This window comes from Eubalaena glacialis, chromosome 3, assembly GCF_028564815.1.
Source record: "Eubalaena glacialis isolate mEubGla1 chromosome 3, mEubGla1.1.hap2.+ XY, whole genome shotgun sequence".
In the NCBI taxonomy this organism is placed as follows: domain Eukaryota; kingdom Metazoa; phylum Chordata; class Mammalia; order Artiodactyla; family Balaenidae; genus Eubalaena; species Eubalaena glacialis.
In genome coordinates, this window is record NC_083718.1 from 82,131,979 (window position 1) to 82,148,635 (window position 16,657).

The 16,657-nt window shown below is 43.7% G+C and overlaps 2 protein-coding genes across 11 annotated transcripts in view; both read right to left on the bottom strand.

Annotated features, from left to right (window-relative positions):
* Positions 1-4,317: 4,317 nt before the first annotated feature.
* HAX1 (HCLS1 associated protein X-1) lies at positions 4,318-6,966 on the bottom strand. 2 transcript variants are annotated; one of them, XM_061185956.1, is made up of 7 exons: positions 6,824-6,966; positions 6,042-6,298; positions 5,688-5,875; positions 5,182-5,233; positions 4,948-5,054; positions 4,729-4,819; positions 4,318-4,579 (listed from the first exon to the last, which is right to left on the bottom strand). In XM_061185956.1, the coding sequence occupies exons 1-7, from the start codon at positions 6,874-6,876 to the stop codon at positions 4,494-4,496; spliced, it is 834 nt and encodes a 277-aa protein (XP_061041939.1). In that variant the 5' UTR covers positions 6,877-6,966; the 3' UTR covers positions 4,318-4,493. The 2 variants fall into 2 exon arrangements, with proteins under 2 accessions (XP_061041939.1, XP_061041940.1); XM_061185957.1 differs by having other exon boundaries at positions 6,042-6,336; positions 6,824-6,906.
* A 1,680-nt stretch (positions 6,967-8,646) lies between these two features.
* UBAP2L (ubiquitin associated protein 2 like) overlaps positions 8,647-16,657 on the bottom strand; it is a 42,916-nt gene continuing 34,905 nt past the window's right edge. For 2 of the 9 annotated variants that reach the window (XM_061183405.1, XM_061183406.1), the window contains 4 exons: positions 16,244-16,349; positions 11,446-11,513; positions 10,163-10,360; positions 8,647-8,840 (listed from right to left, as the gene is read on the bottom strand). In XM_061183405.1, coding sequence (XP_061039388.1) covers positions 8,745-8,840; positions 10,163-10,360; positions 11,446-11,513; positions 16,244-16,349 — 468 coding nt within the window. In that variant the 3' untranslated portion in view covers positions 8,647-8,744. Of the gene's footprint in view, positions 8,841-9,432; positions 9,747-10,162; positions 10,361-11,445; positions 11,514-14,426; positions 14,831-16,243; positions 16,350-16,657 lie in introns of those variants that run through there. The other 7 variants (XM_061183408.1, XM_061183409.1, XM_061183410.1 and 4 more) reach the window with 6 other exon arrangements.

A 16,657-nucleotide genomic window follows, 5' to 3' on the forward strand; every position in this document is an offset into this window, starting at 1 on the left:
GCTATGATTTATGTCATAGAGTGTTCTGCCTATGTTTTCCTCTAAGAGTTTTATAGTGTCTGGCCTTACATTTAGGTCTTTAATCCATTTTGAGTTTATTTTTGTGTATGGTGTTAGGTAGGGTGTGTTCTAATTTCATTCTTTTACATGTAGCTGTCCAGCTTTCCCAGCACCACTTATTGAGAGGCTGTCTTTTCTCCATTGTATACTCTTGCTTCTTTCATCAAAGATAAGGTGACCATATGTGCGTGGATTTATCCCTGGGCTTTCTATCCTATTCCATTGACCTATATTTCTGTTTTTGTGCCAGTACCATACTGTCTTGATTACTGTAGCTTTGTAGTATAGTCTGAAGTCAGGGAGCCTGATTCCTCCAGCTCTGTTTTTCTTTCTCAAGATTGCTTTGGCTATTCGGGGTCTTCTGTGTTTCCATACAAATTGTGAAAATTTTTTTTCTAGTTCTGTGAAAAATGCCGTTGGTAATTTGATAGGGATTGCATTGAATCTGTAGATTGCTTTGGGTAGTAGAGTCATTTTCACAATGTTGATTCTTCCAATCCAAGAACAGGGTATATCTCTCCATCTGTTTGTATCGTCTTTAATTTTTTTCATCAGTGTTTTATAGTTTTCTGCATACAGGTCTTTTGTCTCCTTAGGTAGGTTTATTCCTAGGTATTTTATTCTTCTTGTTGCAATGGTAAATGGGAGTGTTTTCTTAATTTCACTTTCAAATTTTTCATCATTAGTGTATAGGAATGCAAGAGATTTCTGTGCATTAATTTTGTATCCTGCTACTTTACCAAATTCATTGATTAGCTCTAGTAGCTTTCTGGTAGCATCTTTAGGATTTTCTATGTATAGTATCATGTCATCTATGAACAGTGACAGTTTTAGTTCTTCTTTTCCGATTTGGATTACTTTTATTTCTTTTTCTTCTCTGATTGCTGTGGCTAAAACTTCCAAAACTATGTTGAATAATAGTGGTGAGAGTGGGCAACCTTGTCTTGTTCCTGATCTTACAGGAAATGGTTTCAGTTTTTCACCATTGAGAACGATGTTGGCTGTGGGTTTGTCATATATGGTCTTTATTATGTTGAGGTAGATTCCCTCTATGCCTACCTTCTGGAGAGTTTTTATCATAAATGGGTGTTGAACTTTATCAAAAGCTTTTTCTGCATCTATTGAGATTATCATATGGTTTTTATCCTTTAGTTTGTTAATATGGTGTATCACATTGTTTGATTTGCATATATCAAAGAATCCTTGCATTCCTGGGATAAACCCCACTTGATCATGGTGTATGATTGTTTTAATGTGCTGTTGGATTCTGTTTGCTAGTATTTTGTGAGGATTTTTGTCTCTGTGTTCACCAGAGATATTGGCCTGTAGTTTCCTTTTTTTGTGACATCTTTGTCTGGTTTTGGTATCAGGGTGATGGTGGCCTCGTAGAATGAGTTTGGGAGTGTTCCTCCCTCTGCAATATTTTGGAAGAGTTTGAGAAGGATAGGTGTTGGCTCTTCTCTAAATGTTTGATAGAATTCGCCTGTGAAGCCATCTGGTCCTGGGCTTTTGTTTGCTGGAAGATTTTTAATCACAGTTTCAATTTCAGCGCTTGTGATTTGTCTGTTTATATTTTCTATTTCTTACTGGTTCAGTCTTGGAAGGTTGTGCTTTTCTAAGAACTTGTCCATTTCTTCCAGGTTGTCCATTTTATTGGCATATACTTGCTTGTAGTAATCTCTCATGATCCTTTGTATTTCTGCTGTGTCAGTTCTTCTACTTTTTCATTTCTAGTTCTGTTAATTTGAGCCTTCTCCCTTTTTTTCTTGATGAGTCTTGCTAATGGTTTATCTATTTTGTTTATCTTCTCAAAGAACCAGCTTTTAGTTTTATTGATCCTTGCTATTGTTTCCTTCATTTCTTTTTCATTTATTTCTGATCTGATCTTTATGATTTCTTTCCTTCTGCTAACTTTGGGGTTTTTTTATTCATCTTTCTCTAATTGCTTTAGGTGTTAAGGTTAGGTTGTTTATGTGAGATTTTTCTTGTTTTGTTTTGTTTTTTTAATTTTATTTATTTATTTATTTATTTATGGCTGTGTTGGGTCTTCATTTTTTTCTTGTTTCTTGAGGAAGGATTGTATTGCTATAAACTTCCCTCTTAGAACTGCTTTTGCTGCACAATAATTTTTTTAATTGAAGTATAGTTGATTTACAATATTATGTTATTTTCAGGTATATAGCAAAGTAATTCAATATTTTTGCAGATTATATATTCCATTATAGGTTATTACAAGATAATGGGTATAATTCCCTGTGCTATACAGTAAAAATCCTTGTTCCTTTATCTATTGATATTTTATACAAAGTAGTTTGCTTCTGTTAATCCCTTATCCCTAATATGTTCCACCTCTCTCCTTTAGTAACCACAAGTTTGTTTTCTATGTCTGTGAGTCTGTTTCTGTTTTGTATATACATTCTTTTGTGTTATTTTTTAGATTCCACATATGAGTGATATACAGTATTTGTCTTTCTGTGTCTTATTTTACTAGGCATAATATTCTCTAGGACCATCCACATTGCTGTAAATGGCAGTATTTTACTCTTTTTAATGGCTGAGTAATATTCCATTATATATGTGTGTGTGTGTGTGTGTGTATATATATATATATATATATATATCTCACATCTTTTTTTCACCATCAAACGTCATTTATTAAATTCAAAATGATGTCATCGAAGCAAAAGATTTGTATAGATTTTTCTTTTTTTGGCTTCCTTGCAGAAATCACGTTACAAAAAAATTTTTATTGTAGTTGATTTTCAATGTTGTGTTAGTTCCAGGTGTACAGCAAAGTGATTCAGTTATATACATATGTATAATCTTTTTCAGATTTTTTTCACTTATAGGTTATTACAAAAGAGTATGGTTCCCTGTGCTATACAGTAGGTCCTTGTTGGTTATCTATTTCATATATAGTAGTGTGTATATGTTAGTCCCAAACTCCTAATTTATCCCTCCCCCACCTTCCCCCTAGGGTAACCATAAGTTTGTTTTTTATGTCTGCAGGTTTATTTCTGTTTTGCATGTAAGTTTATTTGTATCTTTTTTCTTAGATTCCACATATAAACAGTATATGATATTTGCCTTTCTCTGCCTGGCTTACTTCACTTAGTATGATAATCACTAGGCTCATCCATGTTGCTGGAAATGACATTATTTCATTCTTTTTTACAGCTAATATTCAATTGTATATATATATCACATCTTTTTTAATCCAATCATCTGTCAATGGGCATTTAGGTTGCTTCCATGTCTTAGCTATTGTAAATAGTGCTGCTATAAACATTGGGGTGCACGTATCTTTTCAAATTAGTGTTTGTGGTTCTTTCCACATATATAACCAGGAATGGAATTTCTGGATCATATGGTAGTTCTATTTTTAGTTTTTTTTTTTTAATATAAATTTATTTATTTATTATTTTTGGCTGCATTGGGTCTTTGTTGCTGCACACGGGCTTTCTCTAGTTGCAGCAAGCAGGGGCTACTCTTCGTTGTGGTGCACGGGCTTCTCATTGCGGTGGCTCCTCCTGTTGCAGAGCACAGGCTCTAGGCACGCAGGCTTCAGTAGTTGTGGCATGCAGGCTCAGTAGCTGTGGTTCACAGACGCTAGAGCACAGGCTCAGTAGTTGTGGCGCACAGGCTTAGCTGCTCCGCGGCATGTGGGATCTTCCCGGACCAGGGATCGAACCCGTGTCCCCTGCACTGGCAGGCGGATTCTTAACCATTGCACCACCAGGGAAGTCCCTACATTTACATCTTGAGTTTTTCTATCTGGTATGAGGGAATGTTCTAATCTACTTGTTTTACATGTGGCTGTCCAGCTTTCCCAGTACCACTTGTTGAAGAGACCAATAATGTTTTGCTAGTTATATTTTCCCTAATACATACAAAAAAATAAAAATAAAAACATAGCCAGTAAAGGAAGAAATATTTGCCCATGTACTTCATCAAATTATCTCATGAACTACCCAATCATAGTGCTCCCACACCTAGGGAAGCACTTATACACATACTTCCTTTTTTTTTTAATCTAATGCATCCCCATGGAGAAATTTCCCTGGAATTATCACTAGTTATCTTATCTCTTCATAAGGAAAATCATCTTCTAGAGGTACCTGACCCTTACTTACCAAAATCAGGTTTTGGAAGTAAAGCAAAAAATTAAGAAATAATTTTTTGTGGGCCAAGTTAATTTGGGAAGCCCTGGACAGTGTGAGAAAGTGGAACAGCCATGACAAAGCCAAGACTAAGGAATTAGCATAAATAAAGGTTTTATTGGTCAGTCTGGGTGAGTGACATACTGACATACCCTCAATTCACTGTTCCACACACCCAAGGTGCTGAGGCGGCAGGAGGAGAACTAAGCCCATTGCTGGTGAGCAAAGGGTGGGAGGGGGAAAGAACCTAAAGGCCTCTGAGGGTTAACAAGGCTACCGGGACCGGAACCAACGTCCTAGGAACAAATCCAGGATGGAAAAGGCATCATCCAGGGATGGAGGTGTTGGTGATTCTGGACCTAAGGAAGAAAGTGATATACAGAGGGTAAGTGAAAGAGACTAGATAGGGGCAAAGGAGAGGAATAATATTAAAGGGTAGGAGAGTTAAGGGTTTCCCTTTCCCAAGGAATTAAGAAATGGATCCCTTTGATTCATACTCTTTACTTACCATCCCTAGGAGAGCCACCTGCTTCTTGATGGGTTACTGTGGTCTCTTTCCGGCCCTCACTGTCCACCACAGTCCGGCGCTCCTCTACTGTCTACAAGGAGAAACCCCCACCATATCCCTAACATCACTAAAGGTGAGTTAACTGATTTCTTTACATAGGTCTCCCTTTCCAGAACATTCTCTGACCATAGTTCCCTTTACCCGACTCTCCCAACTCACCCCATCTGGCTTAGTGATCTTAGTCACAGAGACGCTCTTGAAATAGGATTTGGGCTGGGGCTGCAGAACTGGTCCAAGGCCCTCCTCGGAAACCTGGGTATCAAGATCTAGAAGGGCAGAGAGAGGAAAGAAAAAAGAAAGAGTCCAAGGGAAAGAAGGGAACAAGTGTGGCAGGAAGAAATTTCAGGGAGGGAGAACAAAGGGTTGGTAAATGTCCTTTCCCTCCAAACTCACCATTGTCCTCTCTGGCTCTAGAATGGGGGGTCACAGGCCATGTATCATCAAACTGCAGAAGAAGCCAAAGTAGGTCAAATGACACCTTTCAATTAAATTTGAGGGGGTCACAGAACCCAAACTATTTCCAAGTTCCAAAACTACTTTTCCTCAGGAGAAATAATCCCAGCCAGAATAGCTTTATTTACTTACACCTTCCTCCTTCCTACCTGTTTTATGTATCCCTCTACCAAAAAGCATTCCTCAACTGATACTTTTCTGTCCCCCCTCAAGAAGTCTCCTTTGTCCAAGAATCATTTAGACCAGCAATTTTTTTTAAACAAAAAGCAGAACTCACATTTCCCCCCAAAGAAAATCCTACAAGAAGCTTAATACAGAAAACAGATAAATACACCAAGTGGAGGGCCTAGGACTCCAACCCAAGACTGTTAAGATTCCAACAAGGTTTCCAGTCTTTGCAGTCAGTTTTCTCCACAGGCTCCCACTTCAGGCCCAGATGTACTCACCCTATGAAAAGGTCTCTGGGAGCCCCAGCCTGGTGCTGGTTTGGAGGATTCAGTTCTTGCATCACTCTCCAAGGCCCCACGAAAGATCCTAGGCTGGTGACTATCTGGATACTTAAGCATTGAGTCCCGAAGCGTCTGTCCTTCCTGCCGTCTCTCACCAGGTGTCTCTGACTCAGGACCTGGAAGTTCTGCAGAAAGGTGGCAGGTGGATGCTGGGGGCTTGGACTCCTTTAAATCTCCTTGAAATCATCACTTTTCTCACACTTCCCAACCCCCAACTACTCTCTGCAGGTTCCTTTTTTCACCCACCGACCCAGCAGAAACCACAGGTTCTCCCCCGGGGCATCCACACACCAGGAGGGCGGGAAGGCAAGGTCCAGGCCCCCATCTCGCTGAAGATGTTATTGAAATCCCGTACTAGGTCATCAAAGCCGAAGTTATCGTGGAAACGCATCCCTCCTCCTGGGCTGAAGCTGAAGCCGAAGCCAAATTCCTCGGGGGGCTGGGGACCCTCAAACCTCGAGCTCCCACGGCCCCACGTGGCTCCTTCTTCTTCCTCATCATCTTCATCTTCATCGCGAGTCATCCCTCCAAAAAAGGGATCTCTGTGGCTAGGGGTGGAGGCAGATCGGCCACCAAGATTTCAGCACTACTTAAACCATAAAGTCAGCTAGTGAGTGACAAAGTGAGACAAGAGTTGCGATATAGGAAGCTGAAGTGAGGGTTAAGGGGACTGGCCATCGGGTTTGTTTTGTTTTTATCAAAGTCAGTCCTCACCTCGCGGCTCCCCCAAACGCTTCCGCTCGGCTTTTCTTCACTGTTCCCCAGCCCCTCCCTTCTCTCCCAAGGTCCTGCTCACTTGCTCATTGTTCTCTTCCCCAGAGCCCTATTGTCTTCCCCACCCGCGCCCCTGTTGCACCACCCCAGACTGGAGAAAGGTTTAAGCGGCTGTTTCCTCTCCTCTTAACGACCGCCCTGGTTACTGTCGCGGGGTGAGTGCTCAATGTTGACTTCCGTTCTCTCCGCAGCAGTTGAAGGAGCAGGGAAAAGGATGTTTTTCCAAAAATAGGGTGTCAAGGGTCAAGCTCCCCTCAGAGGATCCCGCCCCGCCTTCTCTGGCCCGGACCCGCTCTCACCTCCGAAGTCCAGAAAAGCCGAAAAAGCCCCGAAAGAGGTCAAAGAGGCTCATTCCCGCAGTGAGACTCGAACCTTCGAACCCCACAGCTGGGGGCAGCCAGAGCTACACTGTCGGAAATTGAGCGAAGCGTCAGACCACGGTACCGGAAAGCAAGCCTGCGATCGGACACTGTCGTAAAACGACCGTAAGCCGGACTGGGTGGGGGGCAGGGCAGACGGGCCTATCACGTTCAAAAGGCTCTTTTACTCTGTTTCCTGTGAAGGGAGCGGGCGTACTGAATTTTCGTTTTCCAACGATCACCTGCCTCCTAAGCCAATTCTCCTTCCTGCCGATCAACCCGCTCCAACAGGGTGTTTCGAGGGTTTGACACTGGATGGCACCGGAGGCAGCCGCCAGAGGGCAGCCCACCGGCACAAATGAACCGGACCGAGACCCTCCCTCACCGCCGGCCCACCACACCCATGGGCTACCAGTCTTCCTTCTAAACCCACCTCGCCCCTTTCCTCCGTCCAGTTTGTTTCTTGACTGACACAATTAAGTCTAATATTAGAGGGATGGAAAAAATGTTGCAAGCTTCTAGTATAGTGACTTCCCCAGAGTTGAGTAAAAGATAAAAGACAGAGGAACGCATGGATTTAACTCCATCTCTCCAGCTATTAAGGAGTTTGTCGTAACTATAAAGGATTCTCCTAATTCTTCCAGGCAGGGTCTGCAACCACCAGGATAAAGACTTTGTAAGAGAGCAAGGGAAATCTATTGAAGAGTCTTGTGAGAGAATCTGGGGCTGTTAAGTATCCCCTTTTTCAGGTCACTGACTTTAAAAGCCTCCCCCTCGCTGTACCCCCACCTCCATCCCAACCCTGGCCTTGCTCTAGACTCCTCCTTTTCAAGGGGTTGGATATTAGCTACTTGAAGTGAAAGCACTCAAGAAGTAAGAACTACTGCTTCAGTTTTGCTAGCCAACAGTGCATGTTGCCCTCATTTCTTTCCAGTTCATTTGCCTGGACCCATCTAAATTAAATTTTGATTCTACAAAGCCATTTCTTTCAACTCCTGCTTAATCCTCTCCCCTTCCACCCAATATCTGCTCTCCCTTCACTGCCTAAAATCTGCTGTAGATCTGGAGGAAATGAAGATTTGCAGTGATTCTTTCCAGGCACCACGCTGTGTAATTCTTAGGGGAGGGGGGAAGGGAATGCCCTCAAGGGCAAGATACTAGCACATTAAGGTCAGAGGAGTTCTTAAAGGGCGAAGATTTCATTTTATTCCACTGCCTTCGGGGCCTGCTAGAGAAGGCCCAGTTGGTACAGTAATACTTATTCACCAAGCTGATCATCGACGAGACTGAGGATATCCTAGACGGAGCAAGAATGGGCAGAGGCTGAAGGTAGAGGTTTTCTTTTTATATATACAAGACACATTAATCCATTAAATTTGAGGACACAGTACAAAAAAAAAAAAACACTTCAACTAATTCATCTGACAATGCTGTTCATATTCATGACGCCATTTTTTTGTTGTTGTTGTTTTGTTTCCTAATAATAAAGGAGGAGACTTAGGGCTGTTGGGCTGATATATATTTGGGGGTCCCCCCTCCCTACCTCACCCACACACCACCAGGGTGAACAGGAGGAGGAGAAGGGAGGGCAGGGCCCACAGCAAAGTTTCATAATCTTGAATGCAAGGGGGGAGGAGAAGAGGAAGAAAAAAAAAGGAGAAATACAAATCCTATAATACATACAACAGAGTGGGGATGGTATGGGAATGGGACAGACATGAAGCTGAGGCATGGGATGGGCCACTGGGGGTGGGGGCAGTGGAACCCCCCCACATTCCTTTCTCTCTTTGATGCTGTTTCCATAGTTGCCAGGCTGAGAAGCCCTCTCAGAAGATGGGACCGGGAGAAGAGAGTCAGGGCCTCAGTTGGCCCCCCAGCTGTAGCTGTTGTAGGCAGACTTGTTGGTCTGGGGCTTCTGCGGGATGGAGCTGGTCTGGCTACGTTGCCCGCTGCCCGTCTGCAGGGGAATGGGAGGGTGAATGGGGAGGAAAAAGATGTCTAGTTAGTGGGACAAATTTATGACATCTTCAGGTGGAAATCTGGAAATTGTTTTACTCTCCCATTCCCCTTGCTTAGAAACTACTCTGAAGCTTACTTCTCAACCACAGGAAATTTGTTTTATACAGCAGTTAGAGCACCTCTGACAAGTAAAAAAACACTCTCAAACTTTAAATAAGGGAAAGATGAAAAGAGGGCGGGATACTTTTAGAGACAAGATAGTGCATCAGTTCTACTAATTTTCAATTTCACCTTCTCCTCACCCCCCAAACCCACCTTCCCCTGATCCAAGGAAAGGCTACTCTCTAGAGAGAATTACAGCCTCTTGGAGATGAGTGATCACAAGGTGATTTCACTTTCACTGATCCCCATGAATGCCTCAATTTGGACATCTGTCTTTGAGAGCAAGGCAGCCCTTATTCTAGCTCCGCAACCACCTATGAGGAAGGGGGAGAGGTCACCTGCACCACCCCAGGGCTCCCCACCCCTACCACACATCACATCTGCGAGCCCATTTCAGGAAAGGTAAGAGAGACAGTCTGAGGCCCCAGGCTCCAGATGCTGCCCCAAGAATCCTTTCCATTCCGGTAACCAAGTGTTTCAAGAGTTGGGGAAGGGTAGAAAGAAAAAGAGGACACTGAGGAGAGGAGGACAAGAGAGGAATGGGAGGCCAGAGAGCTCAGCAAGGTGTTTGTGTTTGTGTATCCCGATTTGTGACCGTGCAATCTTTTCTCTTCAAGTTCCCTGAGACTGTGGAGGTGAATGGGGACTGGAAAGGAGTGGGTTCAAGCATATCATCATTCAGTTTCATTACCTGCTCCTCCTGCTGGCGCTGGCAACAGAGAATCATCTGCAAATATGGTAGCTGAGGCAGAACCAGGATATATGGAAAATAAAGGGACAAACTTTGACAATAGAACTCCACCATTAGAAGGGAAAGCTATAATGTCAGGGAAGGGGGAAGGCTGGGAGAGGTAAGAGGGGAGGTGTGACCCAGGTCTGATAGGATGAGGACAACTGTGCTATGGGAGGAGGTGGAGGAGAAAGGCACCAAAGGAACTGGGCAAAAAAGGTTTCAATCTGGCCTCTTCTCTGACATCTCCTTTGCCGGCCACTCGTGTTGTGTGCGCTTGTGTCTGTATGTGCTGTGTGCCCATGGCTGGCGCTGGGGAGGATCGGGTGAAGGTGGTGGTGAGGAAGGGTAAGAAAAGGAAAGGGGAGGTAGTTTTAGGGTATAGGAAGGAAGAGGAAGGGAAAGGAAAGAGGGGGAAGGGCTATTACCTGGCCATCCTGCTGCAGGTGATGGTGAAGGATCTGGGAGTGCGGTTGCTGATGGGGGGTCAGAATATGCATAAAGGGGGCAGGTGGGTAAGCAGCAGCTGTGGCCGGATTGATGGGCCCCCCACTTCCTAGGGCTGAAGGCAAGTTGAAGGAGGCAGCAGGAGTACCGGAATGAAAACCTTGTTTCTCAAAGGACTGCTATCCAGGAGAATGGGAGGAGAGAGAGTAAAAGGGATCAGCAAACTAATCCTCAGAATTTCTGAACCCAAGATCCCCCACCCTCAGAAAGCAGCATGGTGTCATAGAATGAATGCTGCACCTGAAGTCAGACATTCAGGTCTCAGCCTCAGCTCTACCCTTTAACAGCTGTGTGATCCTGAGAAAATTAATCTCTCAGCTTCATTTTCTCTTAACATAAACAGGGATGCTATTAACCTCTCAGTTGTAAGGACCAAATGAGAGGATAGATGTGAGAGCACTTTGTAAATTCTAACATCATTCATGAACACAGTGAAATCTGCTGACTACTCTTAGCACAAACAGGGATACCCCTGGAGTTGGGTAAAAATTAGAACTCCTTGGATATTTCAAAAGAAATGAATACACACTGAGGTATCTTGAGTGTTAACGGTCTTGGCCATGAAAGACTCCACCATAACTCCTCATACTTTACATCAAACTTTTAATTATTTATGGTGTGTGTTGGGGGGAGCAACACAATACAAATCTGTGGATAATTCAGATGCCTCACTTTAGCTACTGGGTTGTGTCCTCTCCTACTCTGTTTATAGATATACTTACAAAAAGAATGGAAAGAACTAGTTTCCCTTCATTCCATATCTGTTCTCTCGGAAACTTATGAAAAGGTTCGGAGTGGGTATGTAAAGGGCCAGGACAGTTGCACAGTAAATCACATGACATATCACAACAATTTACCACACTGCACCTTCCTGTAACATTTTTCTTGCTTTTTCCCAGAGGGCTAAATTTAAACTTCTTCAAGAAACTGAGGTTTAGAGACACTCATTTTCTAGTAGAATGGATTTCCTGACACCTCTCTTAGGGCTGTTCTTCACTGTATTTTTTTCCCCCTTTGGCCGCGCCACTCAGCTTGTGGGATCTTAGTTCGACCAGGGACTGAACCCGGGCCATGGCAATGAGTGCGCCAAGTCCTAACCACTGGACCGCCAGGGAATTCCCATGTTCACTATACTTCTATCATTCCAACTCCACCTCCTCTATGTCATTTCTTTTTCCACTTCCATCCAGAGCCAGGCACCTACCTGGGTTTTGGAGTACACAGAACCCGAGATATCTGGCACGCCTGTGTTACTGGAGGTGACTGATACACCTGGGGGAGGAGGAAACAGACAGGAGGATTAGCTCAGCTAGCTGCCTGGCCCCATCCCTGGGAGATGATGTGTGTAGTAGCCCTTCTAGCTATAGCACTGCAAGGGAATTTTGGTCTGTTTTTCCAGCTTCATGTCAGTCCTGAGGGATAAGAGTTCATGACACAAAAGCTCCCTAGGTTCTCCTGCCCTTTCCAGATGTGTACTGAGTATTTATGTGAGAGTGAGGTGTGTTGTATTGGGGAGGACTAGGGAATATAGCCAAACCTCACTAGCATATGGTTTTCAAAACACTTTTCTGTGCCAAAGCCCAACAGGATTGTATTAAACTTTTAACGTCCATTTCAAATCAACTGACCCAAACTCCACTCAGTTCTGCAGTCCTGCTCCTGAATGGGCTCAAAATCCATGCCTCCACAGCATAAGGTAAGTATTAGAGGAGCACTCCTATTCAACCCCCAAGAGCACTTTCATTCTCGGAGTCTCAGTTTACTTAGTCCAGCTTCCCCAGTCTTGGCACTTCTACGCTACAGACTTAGGATTTAAAGAGCTGGCAAGAAGGCTAATTCCCATTTACTCAGTTTAAGCCAAAGCATGGAGAGAGAGGGGTAAGGAAGGTAGATAGGGGTAGGCTATCTCCTACAGCCTAGGTGGAACACAAAAATCCAACTGTCATTCTAGTTTTCAACTTCACCTTTTCCACGAGATAAAAGCTCTAATCCATACTCGAGCAACTTGCATGTTTCCTATTGAAAACCTCCCTACCACCAACTACAATTTTAAGGAAACCACAATAGTACAATTCTCCATTTTGATTTGTACTCCTTAAACTGAAATACACATACTGTACCTCCTAGGGTATGGGGCAATAAGTCAAGGATAGGAAAAAGCCATCAGGTAAAATAACCCAGCAACTTACTTGAGAAATTGTATACCAATATTGAAGGAAAAGTAACTCAAATTTAACTAGGAATTTAGAGCATCCTTTCTAAAGATCTGTTAGTTTTCAGGAAGTGAGATAAAATGAAACCTCAGAAAAACTTTGCATTTCCGTTTATGTCTTTGGATCATTCGCCTCTGCTGTTAGAACACTTTGTTGAGAGTTTTTTGGAAGCCCTAAACTGACCAAATCACAAATGAGGAATTCTCCATTCACCCACAATTCAACAGCAATCTCCCTTCAAACTCCAGAACCCAAATCCTCTCTAGACCAAGGCAGCCTTCAAAAGCTAAGCCCACCTTGGACAGCCACTTTAGAATCTTCCCAGTAGAAGTGGCATCTTACTCTGGAGAACCCTCCCACATCACAAGGCCAGATAGTTCTAGGGAGGAGCAAACACCAACTAGGAAAAGAACAGAACTACAGAAACCAAGCATGAGAAAATACTTCCCATCTCCAAAGTATCAACTCTACACTTTAAAGGCACTTAAGAAAAAGGGGACAATACAGGAACTAACACCATAGTTTTTTCCCTTCCCTTTTCAAGCCCCAGGTGCCCATTTGGCAAATCACTGGTAATAGGCATAACTTTAAGAACAGGAGTTCATTTATGGAAAAAGCTAAGCTAATGAGGAGGTTTGTGTGGAAGGGTTGAGAGTAAGGTGTAATAGGATATAAATGGAACATTTTTGAGGGGAACCAGAAGAGACAATGATCTTTACTGCAAAGGCTCAAACAGCTTGCTGACACCACTTGGTCACCCCATACAGAATGGGAGAAATGGCCGATTCTCAAGCCAGGTGGTAGGGAGGAATTTAGTTCCAATGTGCCCCTACCTGGTCTCATTCTTTACAGAGGGTGGACTAGCTAAAAAACAGCTTATAGTCTAGAGGCATTAATTGGCCTGTTGGTTGAAACAACTGGAAATGCTGGAAAAAAGAGAATACTTTGTGTAGTAGCCCTAAATGGCCTCGGTGTAAGCATCTGAGACCCTAGAAAATAATGGGCATTGGTTTCCCTACCTATCATTCACCAGTAATTAGCAATCTCCTCAGACTACAGTTTTCTTGCTTTCCTTCCAACAGTCAACACCCCCTGATTACCCCCACTCCCAAGCAGTGATGCTCATACAAACACAATGTGGATGGCCGGGAGGAGAAACAAGAACCAATCTCTCCCAGCATGGCAGCCCCTGGGAAAGCTGGTCACACTCACAGGACAAAATTACTCCAGAGGGCTGGGAACAAATACAAAGAAAGTGAAATATCTAGGTTTCCAATTAACCAAGGACAGAGTTCTCACTGTCCAAGTTAACTCTATGAGCGAAGGGCTGATGGTGTACCAGTTGGATTGAGAGGGGATGAGAATTTCCATAGTCAAGGAGATGTCTAACCAAACCTCTCTCACACATTCTTAGCTATACCCACAAGTGCAAAACGACTAATAATCCACAATCCCTGAAAAGCCATCGAGGGACTAAGAACAATGTTCCAGGCTAGAACAGTTTCCACAGCCTGAGTCATCAACTAGCTGGTCACTAATGACTTTATCTGATCTCAATCAGCCACTTGGCCTTTGGGAACCAGATGTGGGAATTAAGCCTCGGATACTTTCCTAACAACAGCTCTGAACACCATCTCTTCAGCCTTTCACAATGACATGACACGAACTTTTCTGTCCTTTCTCCTCTGCTTATGTCAGAGACAAGGGGAAGATCTAAATGGAAAAGTGAAGAGCTATAATAAGCATGGAGAATCGGGCATTTTCTACAAATAGCTTTCTTGACTAACCAATCAACAGGCTGGGAACTGAGGCCACTTCCCCTCCCCCACCTTAATAAAATCACCATACTGAAAAGTTAACAGTTCTTTGGCTATGCTGGGGTTTGATTGAAAAGGCCACCCTCCACCCTTCATCCACAGCACAGCATTGGCTCCTAGTGTCCAGAAAGACATGCACGGAAAGAACGCCAGAGTTAGCTAAAGAAATACCACAGTTTATTGAAGACTACAAATATTTTGTTACAAGTTGAAACTACATGCCTTCCAGAAATCAAAAGCAACAGCAGGTGTGTGCATTGATGCTTCGGAGGAGGTGCTGCACCGCTTGAATTCGAAATGGGTAAGACAGGGTCAGACACATGGGGGAGAGGGAAATGGGGCAAGGGCAAGTTCAAAAGCCCAGAAGGTATCCACCAACTCATTTCCCCAAGCCACGCAGGCCATGGCCACAGCTCAGCAGGCTCTCCTCAGTGGTCTGGTTTCTGAAACAAGACTTCAGTGCAAATTTACACACACACACAAAACACAGCCCCCAGCCTTGGGCCAAATTAGCTCTCTGCCGTCCAGAAATGCTTGTAAGGGGGTGGATATTTTCTTCCTAAAAGGAATCAAATACATAAAAATAAATGAATTTAGAGGTTGATGAGGAATGGGATGACAAGAGCCCTCTGTGGGGTTGGGAACTGGGGATTCTTAAAGGGCTGTTATAGGAGGTCTCTGAAATCTTAAGGGAAGTATGAAGCTAGGATTTCCAAAATCAGCTATGCCATTTTCTTCTATTACCAATCATCTACCTCTTCAAATTCTTGAACCTGGTCCAGCTAAGACCTAAATCTAATATTCTTGGAATAGGGCCACTCCAAGACAAAAGCTTATAATCCTCCCCACCAAAGACTAGGGTAGACCTGCTCAGTGAGAGGGGGGCCCTAGGCACAAGGAGTCTGGGTATTATTAAATCTCAATGGGGTCTCTCAGGATTTCTTTAGTTTAAATCTTGACCCACTCTAAGTCATACAACACAGTTCAAAGCTCCACCTGTTAGATCCCAGACCTATTGCCCTCTTTGCTCAGCTCAGTTTCCCAATAATTGAAAACCTTGGGCAATTTTAACCACCTGGAGCCCATACAAGGGTGAAGAACACAGATGTAGCTCCATCCAAATCACCATGTAACCATAACTAAGCTAAGAATTTAAAAGGACAACCCTCAACTCCAACCCCAAGCAATGGCAACCACCTCCTCCCCATACACATCTACAAGGCCCTGAAAAAAGTAGATGGAATTGTTTTATTCAAAGACTCTTACTCCCTGTCCTCCAAAAATGGAGAGTAGGTGTCAGGTATGGGAGCAGGGGATAGGCTAAATATCTTTTAGGTCAGCACCCATTCAGAGGATTCCCGTATTTCTCTCCCTGCCATCAGAGGTGCAAATGGACTTTGCAAAGAGACCAGCCATACAAATGAAGGAACCTAAAGGTCCAACTCTCCCTCTATTGAGTATTCATGCCTTACTCCTTTCTCTCCACATCTTCGGCCCTCTAGATAGGCAATAAAAAGGGGCCACATGAGAAAAGCAGTACTACAAAGAGATTTAAGCCAAACCTACCACAGCATGCTAGCTAAGAACCCATTTAACTGTTCTATTCAGTGACTATATCCTCTATTGTACTACCAGTACCTTAAATGTTAACACTTGCCTCCACTGACATCTCAGTAAAATCTTGGGGCCCTCTGCTTCCCACCCAAAGTTTAGGCCAGCCAACATATTCTTATAGCCAACTCATGTGCCAGGGCATTCCCGTCATGAGTAGTGGATACACATTCTAGTATTAAGCTCCTCTGTTGGTGCTGCTCAGACAGACACCCAAGTCAGGCAGACATTAACAATCATACATGGAGCAGCAGCACACCCTCACCAACCCTGTTTTCTCAAGCACCAGATCTTCCTCCCTGAAGCTCATTTAATGACATCCCACAGACACCAATGACAGCCAGGGTCAAGGTGAGCTTACCAGTGTTGTATCCATGAGACCCATATCCACTTGGCTGTTGGAAAGGGGTGGCTGATGCATTCACACTGACATTCACACCATGCTGCTTGGAAGAGGTAGGAGCCACCTGAAGAGCAATAGGCCAGAACTACATTGAAATGGCAGCAAAGTACCACTCAACCGACCCCTTCTACTCCAGAGACCGGGCATTCAGCTGGCTACCCACTCTGATATATGCTGTCCACAGTTTACTTAGCAAAATGGGTTCAGGGAATGAATGAGAGTCTGAGGGAAGCAAAGCTGTACATTCCCCCTTTAGCTAATTCTACGAATGGGTAATCCTTTATCCCAATCCCAGCCCCACTCCCTCTCCCAGGCCAGAAAGAGGCCAGAGGTGGAAACTGTTCCTCTTCATTCATTATTAAAAAGTCATCT